The sequence below is a fragment of the Triticum aestivum genome, chromosome 7B (assembly GCF_018294505.1).
Source record: "Triticum aestivum cultivar Chinese Spring chromosome 7B, IWGSC CS RefSeq v2.1, whole genome shotgun sequence".
Lineage (NCBI taxonomy): Eukaryota > Viridiplantae > Streptophyta > Magnoliopsida > Poales > Poaceae > Triticum > Triticum aestivum.
Genome location: NC_057813.1, coordinates 647795301 through 647816356, shown reverse-complemented (window position 1 = coordinate 647816356; position 21056 = coordinate 647795301). Strand labels below are relative to the sequence as shown.

The 21056-nt window shown below is 42.9% G+C and overlaps 1 protein-coding gene across 1 annotated transcript in view; it reads left to right on the top strand.

The window, feature by feature from the left end:
• LOC123158359 (aspartic proteinase nepenthesin-1-like) overlaps nucleotides 1-20455 on the top strand; it is a 36719-nt gene extending 16264 nt beyond the window's left edge. Inside the window, exon 2 of the mRNA XM_044576384.1 lies at nucleotides 20177-20455. Coding sequence (XP_044432319.1) covers nucleotides 20177-20455 — 279 coding nt within the window. The remainder of the gene's footprint in view (nucleotides 1-20176) is intronic.
• Nucleotides 20456-21056: the final 601 nt, after the last annotated feature.

The window sequence follows — 21056 nt, the reverse complement described above, 5'->3', positions numbered from 1 at the left end:
TGGGATAAGGAGGACGCGGAACGTGAAGCCGCGGGTATCCCAGACCCCTTCGCGAAGTTCACCAACCCCTTGGAGCGTGACTTCATCAGGGCCCGCTACAAGGACAAGGAAAAGAAGGTTTTTTACACGGACCAGATCACGAGGAGATTGATTAGACTACTGGTAATTATTCTTTTACCACCTTACATTTAGCTCCAAATCTAGTTGACTACACATTGCTAAACGGTTCATGTTCCTTCTGCACGAGAAGCAACACCAGCTTGCAGCCAAAAGCCTTGCTTCTCCGACGAGGCCCAAGTGGGACACCTGTTGGGGAACATAGTAATTTAAAAAAAATCCTACGCACACGCAAGATCATGGTGATGCATAGCAACGACATGGGAGAGTGTCATCCACATACCCTCGTAGACCATAAGCGGAAGCGTTATGACACGTGTTTGATGTAGTCGTACGTCTTCACGATCGACCGATCTTAGTACCGAACGTACGGCACCTCCGCGATCTGCACACATTCAGCTCGGTGATGTCCCATGAACTAACGATCAAGTAGAGCTTCGAGGGAGAGTTCCGTCAGCACGACGGTATGATGACGGTGTTGATGAAGTTACCAATGCAGGGCTTCGCCTAAGCACCGCTACGATATGACCGAGGTGGATTATGGTGGAGGGGGCACCGCACACGGCTAAAGATCAATGATCAACTTGTGTGTCTTGGGGTGCCCCCCTGCCCCCGTATATAAAAGAGCTAGGGGGGAGGCGGCCGGCCAAGGAGGAGGGCGCGCCAAGTGGGGAGTCCTACTCCCACCGGGAGTAGGACTCCTTCTTTCCTAGTAGGAGTAGGAGAAGGGGGAAGGGAAGGAGAGAGGAGGAAGGAAAGGGGGGCGTCGCCCCCCTCCTTGTCCTATTTGTACTCGAGGGGGAGGGGGCGCGCGACCTGCCCTGGCCGCCCCTCCTCTTCTCCACTAAGGACCAATAGGCCAATTACATCCCCCGGGGGGTTCCGGTAACCCCCCGATACTCCGGTATATGTCCGAACTTGCTTGGAACACTTCCAAAGTTCAAACATAGTCATCCAATATATCAATCTTTATGTCTCGACCAGTTCGAGACTCCTCGTCATGTCCGTGATCATATCCGGGACTCCAAACTACCTTCATTACATCAAAACAAACAAACTCATAATACTGATTGTCACCGAACGTTAAGTGTGCGGACCCTATGGGTAAGAGAACTCTGTAGACATGACCGAGACACGTCTCCGGTCAATAACCAATAGCGGAACCTGGATGCTTATATTGGCTCCTACATATTCTATGAAGATATTTATCGGTCAAACCGCATAACAACATACGTTGTTCCCTTTGTCATCGGTATGTTTACTTGCCCGAGATTCGGTCGTCCGTATTTCAATACCTAGTTCAATTTTATTACCGGTAAGTCTCTTTACGAGTTCCGTAATGCATCATCCTGCAACTAACTCCTTAGTCACACTGCTTGCAAGGCTTATAGTGATGTGCATTACCGAGAGGGCCCAGAGATACCTCTCCGGAACACGGAGTGACAAATCCTAATCTCGATCTATCTCAACTCAACAAGTACCATTGGACACACCTGTAGAGCACCTTTATAATCACCCAGTTATGTTGTGATGTTTGGTAGCACACAAAGTGTTCCTCCGGTAATCGGGAGTTGCATAATCTCATAGTCATAGGAACATGTATAAGTCGTGAAGAAAGCAATAGCAATAAACTAAATCGATCAAGTGCTAAGCTAACGGAATGGGTCAAGTCAATCACATCATTCTCCTAATGATGTGATCTCATTTATCAAATGACAACTCATGTCTATGGTCAGGAAACTTAACCATCTTTGATCAACGAGCTTGTTAAGTAGAGGCATACTAGTGACACTCTGTTCGTCTATGTATTCACACATGTATTATTTTTTCAGTTAATACAATTCTAGCATGAATAATAAACATTTATCATGAATTAAGGAAATAAATAATAACTTTATTATTGCCTCCAGGGCATATTTCCTTCAGTCTCCCACTTGCACTAGAGTCAATAATCTAGATTACACAGTAATGATTCTAACACCCATGGAGTCTTGGTGCTGATCATGTTTTGCTCGTGAGAGAGGTTTAGTCAACGGGTCTGCAACATTCAGATCTGTATGTATCTTGCAAATCTCTATGTCTCCCACCTAGACTTGGTCACGGATGGAATTGAAGCGTCTCTTGATTGCTTGTTTCTCTTCTGAAATCTGGATTCCTTTGCCAAGGCAATTGCACCAGTATTGTCACAAAAGATTTTCATTGGACCCGATGCACTAGGTATGAAACCTGGATCGGATATGAACTCCTTCATCCAGACTCCTTCATTCGCTGCTTCTGAAGCAGCTATGTACTCCGCTTCACACATAGATCCCGCCACGATGCTTTGTTTAGAACTGCACCAACTGGCAGCTCCACCGTTCAATATAAACACGTATCCGGTTTGCGATTTAGAATCATTCGGATAAGTGTCAAAGCTTGAATCAACGTAACCATTTACGACGAGCTCTTTGTCACCTCCATAAACGAGAAACATATCCTTAGTCCTTTTCAGGTATTTCAGGATGTTCTTGACCGCTGTCCAGTGATCCACTCCTGGATTACTCTGGTACCTCCCTGCTAAACTAATAGCAAGGCACACATCAGGTCTGGTACACAGCATTGCATACATGATAGAACCTATGGCTGAAGCATAGGGAACATTTTTCATTTTTTTTCTCTATCTTCTGCAGTGGTCGGGCATTGAGTCTGACTCAACTTCACACCTTGTAACACAGGCAAGAACCCTTTCTTTGCTTGATCCATTTTGAACATTTTCAAAACTTTATCAAGGTATGTGCTTTGTGAGAGTCCTATTAAGTGTCTTGTTCTATCTCTATAGATCTTGATGCCCAATATATAAGCAGCTTCACCGAGGTCTTTCATTGAAAAACTTTTATTCAAGTATCCTTTTATGCTATCCAGAAATTCTATATCATTTCCAATCAACAATATGTCGTCCACATATAGTATTAGAAATGCTACAGAGCTCCCACTCACTTTCTTGTAAATACAGGCCTCTCCAAAAGTCTGTATAAAACCATACGCTTTGATCACACTAGTGTTTATTCCAACTCCGAGAGGCTTGCACGAGTCCATATCCACTGGAGCTTGCACACTTTGTTAGCACCTTTTGGATCGACAAAACCTTCTAGTTGTATCATATACAACTCTTCTTCTAGAAATCCATTCAGGAATGCAGTTTTGACATCCATTTGCCAAATTTCATAATCATAAAATGCGGCAATTGCTAACATGATTCGGACAGACTTAAGCATCGCTACGGGTGAGAAAGTCTCATCGTAGTCAACCCCTTGAACTTGTCGAAAACCTTTCGCAACAAGTCGAGTTTTGTAGACAGTAACATTACTGTCAACGTCAGTCTTCTTCTTAAAGATCCATTTATTCTCGATGGCTTGCCGATCATCGGGTAAGTCAACCAAAGTCCACACTTTGTTCTCATAAATGGATCCCATCTCAGATTTCATGGCCTCAAGCCATTTTGCGGAATCTGGGCTCATCAACGCTTCCTCATAGTCCGTAGGTTCGCTATGGTCAAGTAACATGACCTCCAGAATAGGATTTCCGTTCCACTCTGGTGCGGATCTTACTCTGTTTGACCTATGAGGTTCTGTACTAACTTGATCTAAAGTTTCTTGATCAATATCATTAGCTTCCTCACTAATTGGTGTAGGAGTCACAGGAACCTATTTCTGTGATGAACAACTTTCCAATAAGGGAGCAGGTACAATTACCTCATCAAGTTCTACTTTCCTCCCACTCACTTCTTTCAAGAGAAACTCCTTCTCTAGAAAGGATCCATTCTTAGCAATGACTGTCTTGCCTTCGGATCTGTGATAGAAGGTGTACCCAATAGTCTCCTTTGGGTATCCTATGAAGACACATTTCTCCGATTTGGGTCAAGCTTATCAGGTTGAGACTTTTTCACATAAGCATCTGCTACCTCTTGAGCATGCATTGGTTTTTCCCTTGAAGAGGAAAGGGTGATGCAGCAAAGTAGCGTAAGTATTTCCCTCAGTTTTTGAGAACCAAGATATCAATCCAGTAGGAGGCTCCTCAAAAGTCCCACGCACCTACACAAACAAACAAGAACCTCACAACCAACGCGATAAAGGGGTTGTCAATCCCTTCACGGTAACTTCCGAAACTGAGATGTGATAGAGATAATAAGATAAATATTTTTGGTATTTTATGATATAGATTGGAAAGTAAAAGATGCAAAATAAACGGCGCCAGAAATAGCTTGTTGACGGGAGATTAATATGATGGAAAATAGACCCGGGAACCATAGGTTTCACTAGTGGCTTCTCTCAAGATAGCATAAGTATTACGGTGGGTGAACAAATTACTGTCGAGCAATTGATGTAAAAGCGAAAAATTATGAGAGTATCTAGGCATGATCATGTATATAGGCATCACGTCTGTGACAAGTAGACCGAAACGATTCTACATCTACTACTATTACTCCACACATCGATCGACTCCTGCCTGCATCTAGAGTGTTAAGTTCATGAAGAACAGAGTATCACATTAAGAAAGATGACATGATGTAGAGGGATAAACTCATGCAATATGATATAAACCCAATCTTTTTATCCTCAATGGCAACAATACAATACGTGCCTTGCTGCCCCTGCTATCACTGGGAAAGGACACCGCAAGATTGAACCCGAAGCTAAGCACTTCTCCCATTGCAAAAAAGATCAATCTAGTAGGCCAGACCAAACTGATAATTCGAAGAGACTTGCAAAGATAACCAATCATACATAAAAGAATTCAGAGGAGATTCAAATATTTCTCATAGATAAACTTGATCATAAACTCACAATTCATCAGATCTCGACAAACACACCACAAAAAGAGTTACATTGAATAGATCTCCAAGAAGAGCGAGGAGAACTTTGTATTGAGATTCAAAGAGAGAGAAGAAGCCATCTAGCTAATAACTATGGACCCAAAGGTCTGTGGTAAACTAGTCACGACTCATCGGAGAGGCCTTGGAGATGATGTAGAGGCCCTCCGTGATTGATTCCTCCTCCGGCGGAGCGCCGGCGAAGGCACCAAGATGGGATCTCGCGGATACAGAAGGTTGTGGCGGTGGAAATAGTTTTTCGTGGTGCTCTTGGATGTTTTCAGGGTATATGGATATATATAGGCGAAGGAAGTAGGTCAGGGGAGCCACGAGGGGCCCACGAGCGTGGGGGGCTCGCCCACCCCCCTAGGGCGCGCCTGGCACCCTCATGGCCGCCTCGGCTGCTTCTTGACGTCCAATCCAAGTCTCCTGGGTTGCGTTTGTTCCAAAAAGATCGCTCCCGAAGGTTTCATTCTGTTTGGACTCCGTTTGATATTCCGTTCCTTCGAAACACTGAAATAGGCAAAAAAATAGCAATTTGGGCAGGGCCTCCAGTTAGTAGGTTAGTCCCAAAAATGATGTAGAAGTGTAAAGTAAAGCCCATAAACATCCAAAACGGGTAATATAATAGCACGGAACAACCAAAAATTATAGATACGTTGGAGACGTATCAAGCATCCCCAAGCTTAATTCATGCTCGTCCTCGAGTAGGTAAATGATAAAAACAGAATTTTTGATGTGGAATGCTACCTAGCATATTTCTCAATGTAATTTTCTTTATTGTGGCATGAATGTTCAGATCCAAATGATTCAAAATAAAAGTTCATATTGACATAAGAAATAGTAATACTTCAACAATACTAACAAAATAATCATATCTTCTCAAAATAACATGGCCAAAGAAGGTTATCCCTACAAAATCATATAGTCTGGCTATGCTTTATCTTCATCACATAAAGTATTTAATCATGCACAACCCCAATGACAAGCCAAGCAATTGTTTCATACTTTTGATGTTCTTAAACTTTTTCAATCTTCACGCAATACATGAGCGTGAGCCATGGATATAGCACTATATGTGGAATAGAATGGTGGTTGTGGAGAAGACAAAAAGAAGAAGATAGTCTCACAACAACTAGGCGTATCAATGGGCTATGGAGATTCCCATTAATAGGTATCAATGCGAGTGAGTAGGGGTTCCCATGCAACGGATGCACTAGAGCTATAGGTGTATGAAAGCTCAACAAAAGAAACTAAGTGGGTGTGCGTCCAACTTGCTTGCTCACGAAGACCTAGGGCATTTTGAGGAAGCCCATTATTGGAATATACAAACCAAGTTCTATAATGTAAAATTCCCACTAGTATATGAAAGTGACAACATAGGAGACTCTCTTTCATGAAGATTATGGTGCTACTTTGAAGCACAAGTGTGGTCAAAGGATAGTAACATTGTCCTTTCTCTCTTTTTCTCTCATTCAGTTTTGTCTTTTTTTTTCTTTTTTGGGCCTTCTCCCCCTTTTTTTTTATTCTTCTGGCCTCTTTTTTATGGGCTTCTTTGGCCTCTTTTATTTTTATAAAGTCCGAAGTCTCATCCCGACTTGTGGGGGAATCATAGTCTCCATCATCCTTTCCTCACTTGGGACAATGCTCTAATAATGATGATCATCACATTTTTATTTACTTACAACTCAAAAATTACAACAAAATATGACTCTATGTGTATGCCTCCGACGGTGTACCGGGATATGCAATGAATCAAGAGTGTCATGTATGAATGAAGGTGGCTTTGCCACAAATACGATGTCCACTACATGATCATGCAAAGTAATATGACAATGATGAAGCGTGTCATAATAAACGGAACGGTGGTAAGTTGCATGGAAATATATCTCGGAATGGCTATGGAAATGCCATAATAGGTAGGTATGGTGGCTGTTTTGAGGAAGGCTTAAGGTGGGTGTATGATACCGGCGAAAAGTGCGTGATATTAGAGAAGCTAGCAATGGTGGAAGGGTGAGTGTGCGTATAATCCATGGACTCAACATTAGTCATAAAGAACTCACATACTTATTGCAAAAATTTATTAGTTATAGAAACAAAGTACTAGGCGCATGCTCCTAGGGGGATAGATTGGTAGGAAAAGACCATCGATCGTCCCCGACCGCCACTTATAAGGAGGACAATCAATAAATAAACCATGCTCCGACTTCATCACATAACGGTTCACCATACGTGCATGCTATGGGAATCACAACCTTTAACACAAGTATTTCTCAAATCCACAACTACTCAACTAGCATGACTCTAACATTACCACCTTTATTTCTCAAAACGATTATCAAGCATCAAATTGATCATAGCATCCAATTCACTTTCTATGATAGTTTTTATTATACCCAACTTGGATGCCCATCATATTAGGACCAATTTTATAACCATAGAAAATACCATTCTGTTCTAAAAGACTCTCAAAATAATATAAGTGAAGCATGAGAGATCAATAATTTCTACAAAATCAAGCCATCGCCGTGCTCTAAAAGATATAAGTGAAGCACTAGAGCAAAAATTATCTAGCTCAAAAGATATAAGTGAAGCACATAGAGTATTCTAATAAATTCCAATTCATGTGTGTCTCTCCCAAAAGGTGTGTACAGCAAGGATGATTGTGGTAAACTAAAAATCAAAGACTCATACCATACAAGACGCTCCAAGCAAAACACATATCATGTGGTGAATAAAAATATAGCTCCAAGTAAAATTACCGATAAACGAAGAAGAAAGAGGGGATGCCTTCCGGGGCATCCCCAAGCTTAAGTTTTTTGGTGTCCTTAGATTATCTTGGGGTGCCATGAGAATCCCCAAGCCTAGGCTCTTGCCACTCTTATTCCATAGTCCATCAATTCTTTACCCAAAACTTGAAAACTTCACAACACAAAACTCAACAAGAAGTCTCATAAGCTCCGTTAGTGCAAGTAAGAAAAACCACCACATAAGGTACTGTAATGAAACCGTTCTTTGTTTATATTGGTGTTAAACCTACTTTATTCCAACTTCTCTATGGTTCATACCCCCCGATACTAGCCATAGATTCATCAAAATAAGCAAACAACACACGAAAAACAGAATCTGTCAAAAACGGAACAGTCTGTAGCAATCTGTAATTTTCGAATACTTCTGGAACTCCAAAAAATCAAAACTAAAATGGTGGACGTGAGGAATTTGTCTATTAATCATCTTCAAAAAGAATCAACTAAAAATCACTCTCCAGTAAAAAATGGCAGCTAATCTCGTGAGCACTAAAGTTTCAGTTATTTACAACAAAATCATATAAACTTCACCCAAGTCTTCCCAAACTTTCTACTTGGCACAAACACTAATTAAAACATAAAACTAGATCTAAACAGAGGCTAGATGAATTATTTATTACTAAGAAGAAGCAAAAATCAAGAAACAAAAATAAAATTTGGTTGCCTCCCAACAAGCGCTATCGTTTAACGCCCCTCGTTAGGCATTGATAATTTTAATGATGCTCACATGAAAGACAAGAATTGAAGCGCAACAAGAGCATCATGAAACACGTGACAAACACATATAAGTCTAACATACTTCCTATGCATAGGCATATTATAAACAAACAAATTTGCAAGGCAGGCAAAAACTAGCATATGCAAGGAAGAAGAAAGAGACGATATCAATCTCAACATGATGAGAGGTAATTTAGTAAGATCAAAATTCTACGACCATATTTTCCTCTCTCATAATAATTACATGTAGGATCATAGGAAAATTCAATAAAATAGCTATCACATAACATATTCTCAACATGATCCACATGCATGTGAATTTGACACTCTTCCAAACCCACTTTCAATATTATTGCAAACACTATTATCAATCTCAAATTCATCATGGGGCTTAAATAAATTTTCAAGATTATAAGAAGAATCACCCCAATCATGACCATTGCAACAAGTAGTAGACATAGCAAAACTAGCATCCCCAAGTTTAGGGTTTCGCATATTATTAGCATAATTGACATCAAGAGAATTTATAGTAAAATCATTGCAATCATGCTTTTTATCGAAGGAACTACCAAGTATGGGTGCAATAGCAACGATCTCATGTTTAACATAAGTAACTATAGCAAATTCATCTTCATAAATATTGGCATCATGGCCACAAGAATAGCAAGCATCGGGTTCATCAAGGGATATTTCAACCAAATCATCGGAATCATTATCTATAGATTCATGCACATCATTATTTTCTTCCAAAGCAACAGTCATTATCTCAATAAATTCTTTGACATAGACATTATGAGCATAGTTTTCATAGCAATATTTAAGTATTTCAAAATTTTCAGATTCGTAGAGAGTAACATCATACTTTTCAATCAAAGAAGCAACTTCATAAGCACCCTTAAAAGCAACAAATTCTTCAATTTGTTCGATATCATAGTAACTATAAACACCCTTTGCATAAGAAGATAAGATTTCATTATGATTAAACTCACATAGGTAGGGATGGTGTTTTTTAGGGTTCTTAGAGCAACAAGTAAAATCACAAATTTCATAAAGATTCCAAGCATAACATAGCAAACTATTTATGTGATACCATAAGAGCTTCCCCTTTTCAGACAAACGATGACGCACAAAATGAGCATGCTCATCTAAAGATTTCCCATCAACTAGGCTAGTTGGGGTTTCAGCACGAGTGCATAAGGATCAAAGATGATCCAAGTAGAACACTTTAAGTGGATACATATCAATAGATTTTTAGCAAGCAAGGATGCAAGCAAATAGAAGGCACCTGGAAACACAAACAAAAATACATATGGGAAGAAGGCAAATAAAATGGCAAGGGTGAAGTGGGGGAGAGGAAAACGAGAGGCAAATGGCAAATAATGTAAGGCTGGTCACAATGGGCAAGAACATAAGCTAGTAACTTACACACTTCCCTAGACTATGTTACTACCTCCATAGTGGGTACGAACATCTATATAGTGTCATGCAACAATGTATTTATTAGGTTATAGAGTCATTGTTTCTTGGAGTGTGTGATGTTCCGGTAACTTAGCTAGTTACCACAAGCACCTCTCTCTTCATTAAATATGTGCCACATAAGCAAAGTTGTATTGGAGTGTGTGATGTTACTCCTAAGTTCCTCCCCATTGTGACCAACCTAATGCGAGGGAGATGAGTTTGTGATGGGTACTTGGTATGTGACTTGAGCGAAGACCTCCCTGGAAACGGTGCGAGAAATCCATCTTGCTACCTCTTGAGCATGCGTTGGTTTTTCCCTTGAAGAGGAAAGGGTGATGCAGCAAAGTAGCGTAAGTATTTCCCTCAGTTTTTGAGAACCAAGGTATCAATCCAGTAGGAGGCTCCTCAAAAGTCCCACGCACCTACACAAACAAACAAGAACCTCGCAACTAACGCGATAAAGGGGTTATCAATCCCTTCATGGTAACTTGCGAAAGTGAGATCTGATAGAGATAATAAGATAAATATTTTTGGTATTTTTATGATATAGATTGGAAAGTAAAAGATGCAAAATAAATGGCGCCAGAAATAGCTTGTTGACAACAAATTAATATGATGGAAAATAGACCCGGGGGCCATAGGTTTCACTAGTGGCTTCTCTCAAGATAACATAAGTATTACGGTGGGTGAAAAAATTACGAATAATTATGAGAGTATCTAGGCATGCTCATGTATATAGGCATCACGTCCGTGACAAGTAGACCGAAACGATTCTGCATCTACTACTATTACTCCACACATCGACCGACTCCTGCCTGCATCTAGAGTATTAAGTTCATGAAGAACAGAGTAACGCATTAAGAAAGATGACATGATGTAGAGGGATAAACTCATGCAATATGATATAAACCCCATCTTTTTATCCTCGATGGCAACAATACAATACGTGCCTTGCTGCCCCTGCTGTCACTGGGAAAGGACACCACAAGATTGAACCAAAAGCTAAGCACTTCTCCCATTGCAAGAAAGATCAATCTAGTAGGCCAAACCAAACTGATAATTCGAAGAGACTTGCAAAGATAACCAATCATACATAAAAGAATTCAGAGGAGATTCAAATATTTCTCATAGATAAACTTGATCATAAACTCACAATTCATCGGATCTCGACAAACACACCGCAAAAAGAGTTACATCGAATAGATCTCCAAGAAGATCGAGGAGAACTTTGTATTGAGATTCAATGAGAGAGAAGAAGGCATCTAGCTAATAACTATGGACCCAAAGGTCTGTGGTAAACTACTCACGACTCATCGGAAAGGCCTTGGAGATGATGTAGAGGACCTCCATAGTTAATTCCCCTCGGAGCGCCCGTGAAGGCTCCAAGATGAGATCTCGCGGATACAGAAGGTTGCGGCGGTGGAAGTAGTTTTTCGTGGTGCTCTTGGATGTTTTCAGGGTATATGGATATATATAGGCGAAGGAAGTAGGTCAGGGGAGCCAAGAGGGGCCCACGAGGGTGGGGGGCGCACCCACCCCCCTTGGGCGCGCCTGGCACCCTCGTGGCCGCCTCGGCTGCTTCTTGGCGCCCACTCCAAGTCTCCTGGATTGCGTTCGTTCCAAAAAGATCGCTCCCGAAGGTTTCATTCTGTTTGGACTCCGTTTGATATTCCGTTCCTTCGAAACACTGAAATAGGCAAAAAAACAATTTGGGTTGGGCCTCCGCTTAGTAGGTTAGTCCCAAAAATGATATAAAAGTGTAAAGTAAAGCCCATAAACATCCAAAACGGGTAATATAATAGCATGGAATAATAAAAAATTATAGATACATTGGAGGCGTATCAGCATCGCAGCCCCAAACTTTAAGAAACGACAACTTTGGTTTCTTGCCAAACCACAGTTCATAAGGTGTCGTCTCAACAGATTTAGATGGTGCCCTATTTAACGTGAATGCAACCGTCTCTAAAGCAAAACCCCAAAATGATAGCGGTAAATCAGTAAGAGACATCATAGATCGCACCATATCTAGTAAAGTACGATTACAACGTTCGGACACACCATTACACTATAGTGTTCCGGGTGGCGTGAGTTGCGAAACTATTCCGCATTGTTTCAAATGAAGACCAAACTCGTAACTCAAATATTCTCCTCCACGATCATTTCGTAGAAACTTTATTTCCTTGTTACGATGATTTTCCACTTCTCTCTAAAATTCTTTGAACTTTTCAAATGTTTCAGACTTATGTTTCATTAAGTAGATATACCCATATCTGCTTAGATCATCTGTGGAGGTGAGAAAGTAATGATACCCGCCGCGAGCTTCAATATTCATCAGACCACATACATCAGTATGTAAGATTTCCAACAAATCTGTTGCTCGCCCCATTGTTCCGGAGAACGGCGCTTTAATCATCTTACCCATGAGGCATGGTTTGCAAGTACCAAGTGATTCATAATCAAGTGATTCCAAAAGTCCATCAGTATGGAGTTTCTTCATGCGCTATACACCAATATGACCTAAACGGTAGTGCCACAAATAATTTGCACTGTCATTATCAACTCTGCATCTTTTGGATTCAACATTATGAATATGTGTATTACTACAATCGAGATTCAACAAAAATAGACCACTCTTCAAGGGTGCATGACCATAAAAGATATTACTCATATAAATAGAACAACCATTATTCTCAGATTTAAATGAATAACCGTCTCGCATCAAACAAGATCCAGATATAATATCATGCTGAACGCTGGTACCAAATAACAATTATTCAGGTCTAAAACTAATCTCGAAGGTAGATGTAGAGGTAGCGTGCCGACTGTGATCACATCGACTTTGGAACCATTTCCCACGCGCATCGTCACCTCGTCCTTAGCCAGTCTTCACTTAATCCGTAGTCCATGTTTTGAGTTGCAAATATTAGCAATAGAACCAGTATCAAATACCCAGGTGCTATTGCGAGCTTTAGTAAGGTACACATCAATAACATGTATATCACATATACCTTTATTCACCTTGCCATCCTTCTTATCCGCCAAATACTTGGGGCAGTTCCGCTTCCAGTGGCCAGTCCCTTTGCAGTAGAAGCACTCAGTGTTAGGCTTAGGTCCAGACTTGGGTTTCTTCCCCTGAGAAGCATCTTGTTTGCCGTTCATCTTGAAGTTCCCCTTCTTCATCCCTCTACCCTTTTTTTTGAAACTGCTAGTCTTGTTAACCATCAACACTTGATGCTCCTTTTTGATTTCTACCTCCACAGCCTTTAGCACCGCGAAGAGCTCGGGAATTGTCTTTTCCATCTCTTGCATATTATAGTTCATCATGAAGCTCTTGTAGCTTGGTGGCAGTGATTGAAGAATTATGTCAATGACACTACCATTAGGAAGATTAGCTCCCAGTTGAATCAAGTGATTATTATACCCAGACATTTTGAGTATATGTTCACTGACAGAACTATTCTCCTCCATCTTGCAGCTATAGAACTTATCGGAGACTTCATATCTCTCAATTCGGGCATTTGCTTGAAATATTAACTTCAACTCCTTGAACATCTCATATGCTCCATGACGTTCAAAACATCGTTGAAGTCCCGGTTCTAAGCCATAAAGCATGGCACACTGAACTATCGAGTAGTCATCAGCTTTGCTCTGCCAGATGTTCACAACGTCCGGCGTTGCTCCTGCAGCGGGTCTTGCACCTAGGGGTGATTCCAGGACGTAATTCTTCTGTGCAGCAATGAGGATAATCCTCAAGTTACGGACTCAGTCCGTGTAATTGCTACCATCATCTTTCAACTTAGCTTTCTCAAGGAACGCATTAAAATTCAACGGAACAATAGCACGGGCCATCTATCTGCAACAACATAGACAAGCAAAATACTAGCAGATACTAAGTTTCATGATAAATTAAAGTTCAATTAATCAAATTACTTAAGAACTCCCACTTAGATAGACATCCCTCTAATCATCTAAGTGATCACGTGATCCAAATCAACTAAACCATGTCTTACCATCACGTGAAATGGAGTAGTTTTCAATGGTGAACATCACTATGTTGATCATATCTACTATATGATTCACGCTCAACCTTTCGGTCTCAGTGTTCCGAGGCCATATCTGCATATGCTAGGCTCGTCAAGTTTAACCTGAGTATTTCTGCATATGCAAAACTGGCTTACACCCGTTGTATGTGAACGTAGAGCTTATCACACCCGATCATCACGTGGTGTCTCAGCGCGACGAACCTTGGCAACGGTGCATACTCAGGGAGAACACTTATACCTTGAAATTTAGTGAGAGATCATCTTATAATGCTACTGTAAATCAAAGCAAAATAAGATGCATAAAAGATAAACATCACATGCGATCAATATAAGTGATATGATATGGCCATTATCATCTTGTGCATTTGATCTCCATCTCCAAAGCACCGTCATGATCACCATCGTCACTAGCGCGACACCCTGATCTCCATCGTAGCATCGTTGTCGTCTCGCCAACTATTGTTTCTACGACTAGCGCTACCGCTTAGTGATAAAGTAAAAACAATTACAGGGCGATTGCATTGCATACAATAAAGCAACAACCATATGGCTCCTGCCAGTTGCCGATAACTCTGTTACAAAAGATGATCATCTCATACAATAAAATTTAGCATCATGTCTTGACCATATCACATCACAACATGCCCTGCAAAAACAAGTTAGACGTCCTCTACTTTGTTGTTGCAAGTTTTACATGGCTGCTAAGGGCTTAAGCAAGGACCGTTCTTACCTACGCATCGAAACCACAACGATATTTCATCAAGTATGTGATGTTTTAACCTTCACAAGGACCGGGCGTAGCCACACTCGATTCAACTAAAGTTGGAGAAACTGACACGCGCCAGCCACCTATGTGCGAAGCACATAGGTAGAACCAGTCTCGCGTAAGCGTACACATAATGTCGGTCCGGGCTGCTTCATCCAACAATACCGCTGAATCAAAGTATGACATGCTGGTAAGCAGTATGACTTGTATCTCCCACAACTCAATTGTGTTCTACTCGTGCATATAACATCTACGCATAAACCTGGCTCTGAAACCACTGTTTGGGGAACGTAGTAATTTCAAAAAAAATCCTACGCACACGCAAGATCATGGTGATGCATAGCAACGAGACGGGAGAGTGTCGTCCATGTACCCTCGTAGACCGTAAGTGGAAGCGTTATCACAACGTGGTTGATGTAGTCGTACGTCTTCATGATCGACCGATCTTAGTACCGAACATACGGCACCTCCGCAATCTGCACATGTTCAGCTCGGTGACGTCCCACGAACTCATGATCCAGTAGAGCTTCGAGGGAGAGTTCCGTCAGCACGACGGCATGATGACGGTGTTGATGAAGTTACCGACGCAGGGCTTCGCCTAAGCACCGCTACGATATGACCGAAGTGGATTATGGTGGAAGGGGGGCACCACACACGGCTAAAGATCAATGATCAACTTGTGTGTCTTGGGGGTGCCCCCTGCCCTCGTATATAAAGGAGCTAGGGGGAGGCGGCCAGTCAAGGAGGAGGGCACGCCAAGGGGGGAGTCCTACTCCCACCGGGAGTAGGACTCCTTCTTTCCTAGTAGGAGTAGGAGAAGGGGGAAGGGAATGAGAGAGGAGGAAGGAAAGGGGGGCGCCGCACCCCCTCCTTGTCCAATTCAGACTGGAGGGGGAGGGGGCACGTGACCTGCCCTGGCCGCCCCTCGTCTTCTCCACCAAGGCCCAATAGGCCCATTACACTCCCCGAGGGGTTCCGGTAACCCCCCGGTACTCCGGTATATGTCCGAACTTGCCCAGAACCCCTTCGAAGTTCAAACATAGTCATCCAATATATCGATCTTTATGTCTCGACCATTTCGAGACTCCTCGTCATGTCCGTGATCATATCCGAGACTCCGAACTACCTTCATTACATCAAAACACACAAACTCATAATATTGATCGTCACCTAACGTTAAGCGTGCGGACCCAACGGGTTCGACAACTATGTAGACATGACCGAGACACGTCTCCAGTCAATAACCAATAACGGAACCTGGATGCTCATATTGGCTCCTATGTGCGTTGTTCCCTATGTCATCGGTATGTTTACTTGCCCGAGAATCGATCGTCGGTATCTCAATACCTAGTTCAATCTCGTTACTGGTAAGTCTGTTTACTCGTTCCGTAATGCATCATCCTGCAACTAACTCATTAGTCACACTGCTTGCAAGGCTTATAGTGATGTGCATTACCGAGAGGGCCCAGAGATACCTCTCGGAAACACGGAGTGACAAATCCTAATCTTGATCTATGCCAACTCAACAAGTACCATTGGAGACACCTGTAGAGCACCTTTTATAATCACCCAGTTACGTTGTGACATTTGGTAGCACACAAAGTGTTCCTCCGGTAATTGGGAGTTGCACAATCTCATAGTCATAGGAACATGTATAAGTCATGAAGAAAGCAATAGCAATAAACTAAATCGATCAAGTGCTAAGCTAACGGAATGGGTCAAGTCAATCACATCATTCTCCTAATAATGTGTTCTCGTTTATCAAATGACAACTCATGTCTATGGTCAGGAAACTTAACCATCTTTGATCAACGAGCTAGTTAAGTAGAGGCATACTAGTGACACTCTGTTCGTCTATGTATTCACACATGCATTTCCGGTTAATACAATTCTAGCATGAATAATAAACATTTATCATTAATTAAGGAAATAAATAATAACTTTATTATTGACTCTAGGGCATATTTCCTTCAACACCCCTCTCAACTGGGCCTTGAACAAACTTAAGGGAGTCCCTTTGGGTCAGTGGCCGCAATATGGTCGTGTGCACGGCGCCGGAGACGGTGCCATGTGGAAGGTGTTTTACAACAAGGGCCCGGAGGCCAAGAAGCAGAAAAAGAAGTTTAGTCAGGTGGACATCAACGAGAAGGTGAAGCTTGCGGTCGAGAAAAAAGAAGCTGAGGACGCGAAAAAAGAGTCGAGGACGAAAATGAGTTCCTACAGCACGCAGTCAATGCAGCTGTAACTTCCTGTAGAAATTATTTCGCTACTAACTTGGTTCCGGCTATCATGAACTGGACGAAGGAAAAATCCAGACAAGACGGTACATGATTTCCCGTTGCCCAGTTTCGTCACGAGCAACTCCATGAACAACAACACCACCACACCATCACTTGCTCACGCAATCGGGCCTCCTCTCCCACTCGCACCCGCTCATAGCAGCACGTCCTCAGTCTATGGCGCGCTAAGTGGGCCTTCATCTTTTGCTGAGCTCGATGCCCTCTCGGTAATTACATGTCGCACGAACATATATATCTAAAATATTCCATTTCCGTTGCCTTTCAGATGTTTTATGCTGCAGGCATGTGTTTGCAGGCCGACGAAACCTCGTGCACCGTACTGTACTTGATCAAAGGCTAGAAGGTGGATGTGGGAAAGGGGGTGATAACGAAGCCCATGGATCTCTCGTTCCACAACCAGGCGATGCCCGCTAGGCACTTAAGGGTTACCTTGTCGAGTGTGACATCGGGGCACGAGGATTTGCCTCCTCCATTACGCCTAGGGGGAGAGGATGACGAGATCCCGCCGCGGATTGGAAGCTGTAAGGGTTGGGTGCTGCTATGGCCGAAGAATCTTCTTCGTCTGGAGCCGATGGAGAGCACACCAGTAACCACACATCAACAAGCATGTGCAGAGACCACCACCCCGCCTACGCAATTACCAACTCTTATAGTGTCGGGTGAGAGCGGTGGAAGACGTGATGAAGGGGGTGCAATAGTACTGGCTTATGTAATCTGTCCTGTAGAACAGTGAATGGTTGATGAGACGGAGGAGATGGAGGACCTAATGGGTTTTCTCAATACAAACGCATATGAGTGTGACTTAGATATGATGAGTCAGCCATATGATGAATCGGGCTATCAGCATGCTAACGAGGATATGGATGATATACCCGGGCAGGAACGTCATAGCAGGGATTGCAAGAAGTCTCCCTTCATGAAATCCTCACAGGACACGCCTGAAGATGCCGCCTCAACACAGGCTCAACAAGCTGGGGGTTGTGCAATGCTTAGCCCGGCAACACTGGGGCAGGGGTTAAGGAAGGGTCTAGAAGGTGTGGCCAAGAAAAAGGAGAGGAAGAGACCAGGGAAGATAGCTGTCTCCAAACAAGCCAGAGCAGATAGCAGCCAGATGATGGATTCTAAAGACAGTGTACCCGTGATAGGTACGGCCATGATCCATCTCACGGGCGAGCCGATGCTATCGCCGAAACCGCTGGAGGCACTATCAGGGGATCTCAGGAGACTGCATGACCATGTGTTGTCGACTGAGAAAATCCTACTAGCCTCGAAGGATCCAAGATATCCGACATATGCAGCTCGTGTGCCTGAGGGGAAGTGCTACGTCGACACACGGCCCGTGGAGGTGTTCTTCCTGTGGTTTGACCATATCTTTGAGATGTTTCTGACAAGGCGGCTCGATTTTACAATCGTCTGTCTTTTTGCGCTACATATGAGCTCCGTCATGAAGAGAGAAGAAGTCTCGCAAATCTGTGTGGCGGATCCGTACTACATGCATGAGTCTTTCTTGAGTCTCGGTGACTTTGAGCGTGAAACTACTAGGGAGTACCTCCAAAACTTCATGGTACAGAATAAGGACCAGGAAATAGTCCTCCTGCCTTATCATCCAAAGTAAGTCAGTTCTGGACAACCCTTTCGTACGTTTCAATCATTCCTTCTCGCTCATATGCAGAATAATTTGAGGTGTTTTTCCCCGCAGCAACGGGCGTGCCGTCCTTATCGTTCTTTACCCACTAGTCTCCCACACCGTGTATTCCGACCCTACCAGAGACTACGAGAAGAAGGACTACACCCACATAATGAATATTCTAGATGATGCTCTCCAAGGCTTCAGCATTAGGGGTGGCCACCTGCAGATCAGGAAACAAAGGAACAAGAAGTTGGGTTTCTCGCATAAAAATAACTTTTGCTGCATCCATGTCCCAAAACCAAGCAAGAAAGATGGATTCTACCTCCTCCATCTCATGATTGAGTTCAACACGGATCACCAAAAGCTTCGTATGACAACCAGAAACTATGATCATATCCGCAAGTGGGTAGAATCTCATGGAGAAGCGGATTATAAACTTAGAGATGACTTCTTTCCCATCCAAAGGGACATTGCGACGATCATCATGAAAGAAGTCGTCGAGGACAAGGGGATGTTCCACCATGGCCCTATATCGCAAGCTGACGCCCAAACTCGCATAGGCATGCAACGTCATGACCTCACACCGTTCAAGAAGCTAGGTTCCATCCTTGATGATATGGAAGGATGGAACTTCTAGTGATTTACGTTGCCGATGATGATGATGATGTGTGTCGGTTGAACTTGTATACTTTTTGTAGTGATTAAACTTTGTGATGTCCACGGTCCCTGCCAAACTTGCGTAACACTACTTTGTTAGTTTGGGTACGATGACATGCGAACCTCTAGTTAATTTGTTCGCGTACTATATGTTGCATCTAGTTGCTAACCCTTTCTTTTTCGTGTTGCTCTAGTATTTTTTGTTGCATATGATCGCACATTCTCTTGATGAAGATGCATCTCTAATAGGTACCTAGATTCTTGATGGTGAAGGAGTGCTATGTCGTGTACGAAGGGAAGGTTCTGGGAGTGTACGACGAGTGGTATGAGTGTCAGGCGCAAGTGAAAGGGGTCTCGGGCGCCAGCCATAAAGGTTTCAAAAGCAGACAAGAAGCACAAGTTAGTTACTTGAAGTTCAGGCTAGCGCGAGAGAGGCCTCATAACCGCCGCCTCATGTGTAGGATGATGATTATGATGAGACTATTTGTATGTGTATGATGATGACATTTATATGTGCTCAGGATTCTTGTATAAAGCCTGTTCAAATACAAAACAAATATGCAGAAGAAAAAACTAATAAAATTAGCAGTACCGAGTGGAGAAAAGTTAGCAGCAGCATGCCACTAGCAGTAGTGCGGCCTAATAAAGTGCGCTACAGCTATTAACAGTAGCGTGCTTGCTTGCTACGCGCTGCTGCTACGCTTGTATAGCAGTAGCGTGGGTGTTCACGCACTGCTGCTACAAGTTAGCTGTAGCGCCATATCAGTAGCGCGGTACCCCTCGCTACTGTTATACCTAAAACACGCGCTGCTGCTAGGGTTTTCCCTAGTAGTATCCGGTGAACGCTTCGGTCGGCCACAACATGTGCTCCCTGATGCAACACTTCTCCAAGCTGAAGGTTCCCAAGCTCGCCCTACTGTTCGACGGCGCCGACGCGACCATGGAGCTCAAGGCGGAGAACTACTTCTGGAACGTCAGTGGCGGGAAGACGTGCCTCACCATACTGCCGTCGACCACAGGCGAGTCCGTCCTAGGCAGCCTACTGCAGACCGGTAGGACGATGACCTACGACATCCACGCGGCGGCGGCAGCCTGTATTTCTAATTTTTGATTTGAAACTTATATGCATGCACCTCGTATTTTGGAATAGAAGGGGAAAAAAGGAAGTAGCTTTTCGCTTTGCTTTTGTTCTTTCTCCTCTTTTTTCTTTCCTTGTACTCAGTTGTTTTTGTCACTTCGGTCAGTTTTGAAATACTTCCTCTGTTCACAAGTATTTTAGTCTCTATGTCGTCTATATTAAAATAACTAAAACATCTAATATTTGTGACGGGTGGAGTATATTATAAGGTGGACCATGCTCTTCCTTCATATCCAATTTTTTTGAAGGAGTACAAGTGTTTCAAATAGAAAAATGTTAATGTGTGTTCATAAGTGAGTTCCATTGACAAAATTCGGGTATGTATGATTCAACTATTGAGACGACATCACCGTCGGCATAGGCCTACCCTAGGGATGACCAGTGGCTGACGCGTGGCGGCTATGCCGACGGCGTAGCTGTCGGCTTAGTTTAAAACTATGCCGACGGCTAGGCCGTCGGCATAGCTGCCATGTGTCAGCCACTGGGTGCTCACGCCAGCCCTTAGCCATCGGCCTAGTTTGTCTCTATTTTTTTTCTTTTTTCTGTTTCTTTTTAGGTCAATTCAATTCAATAT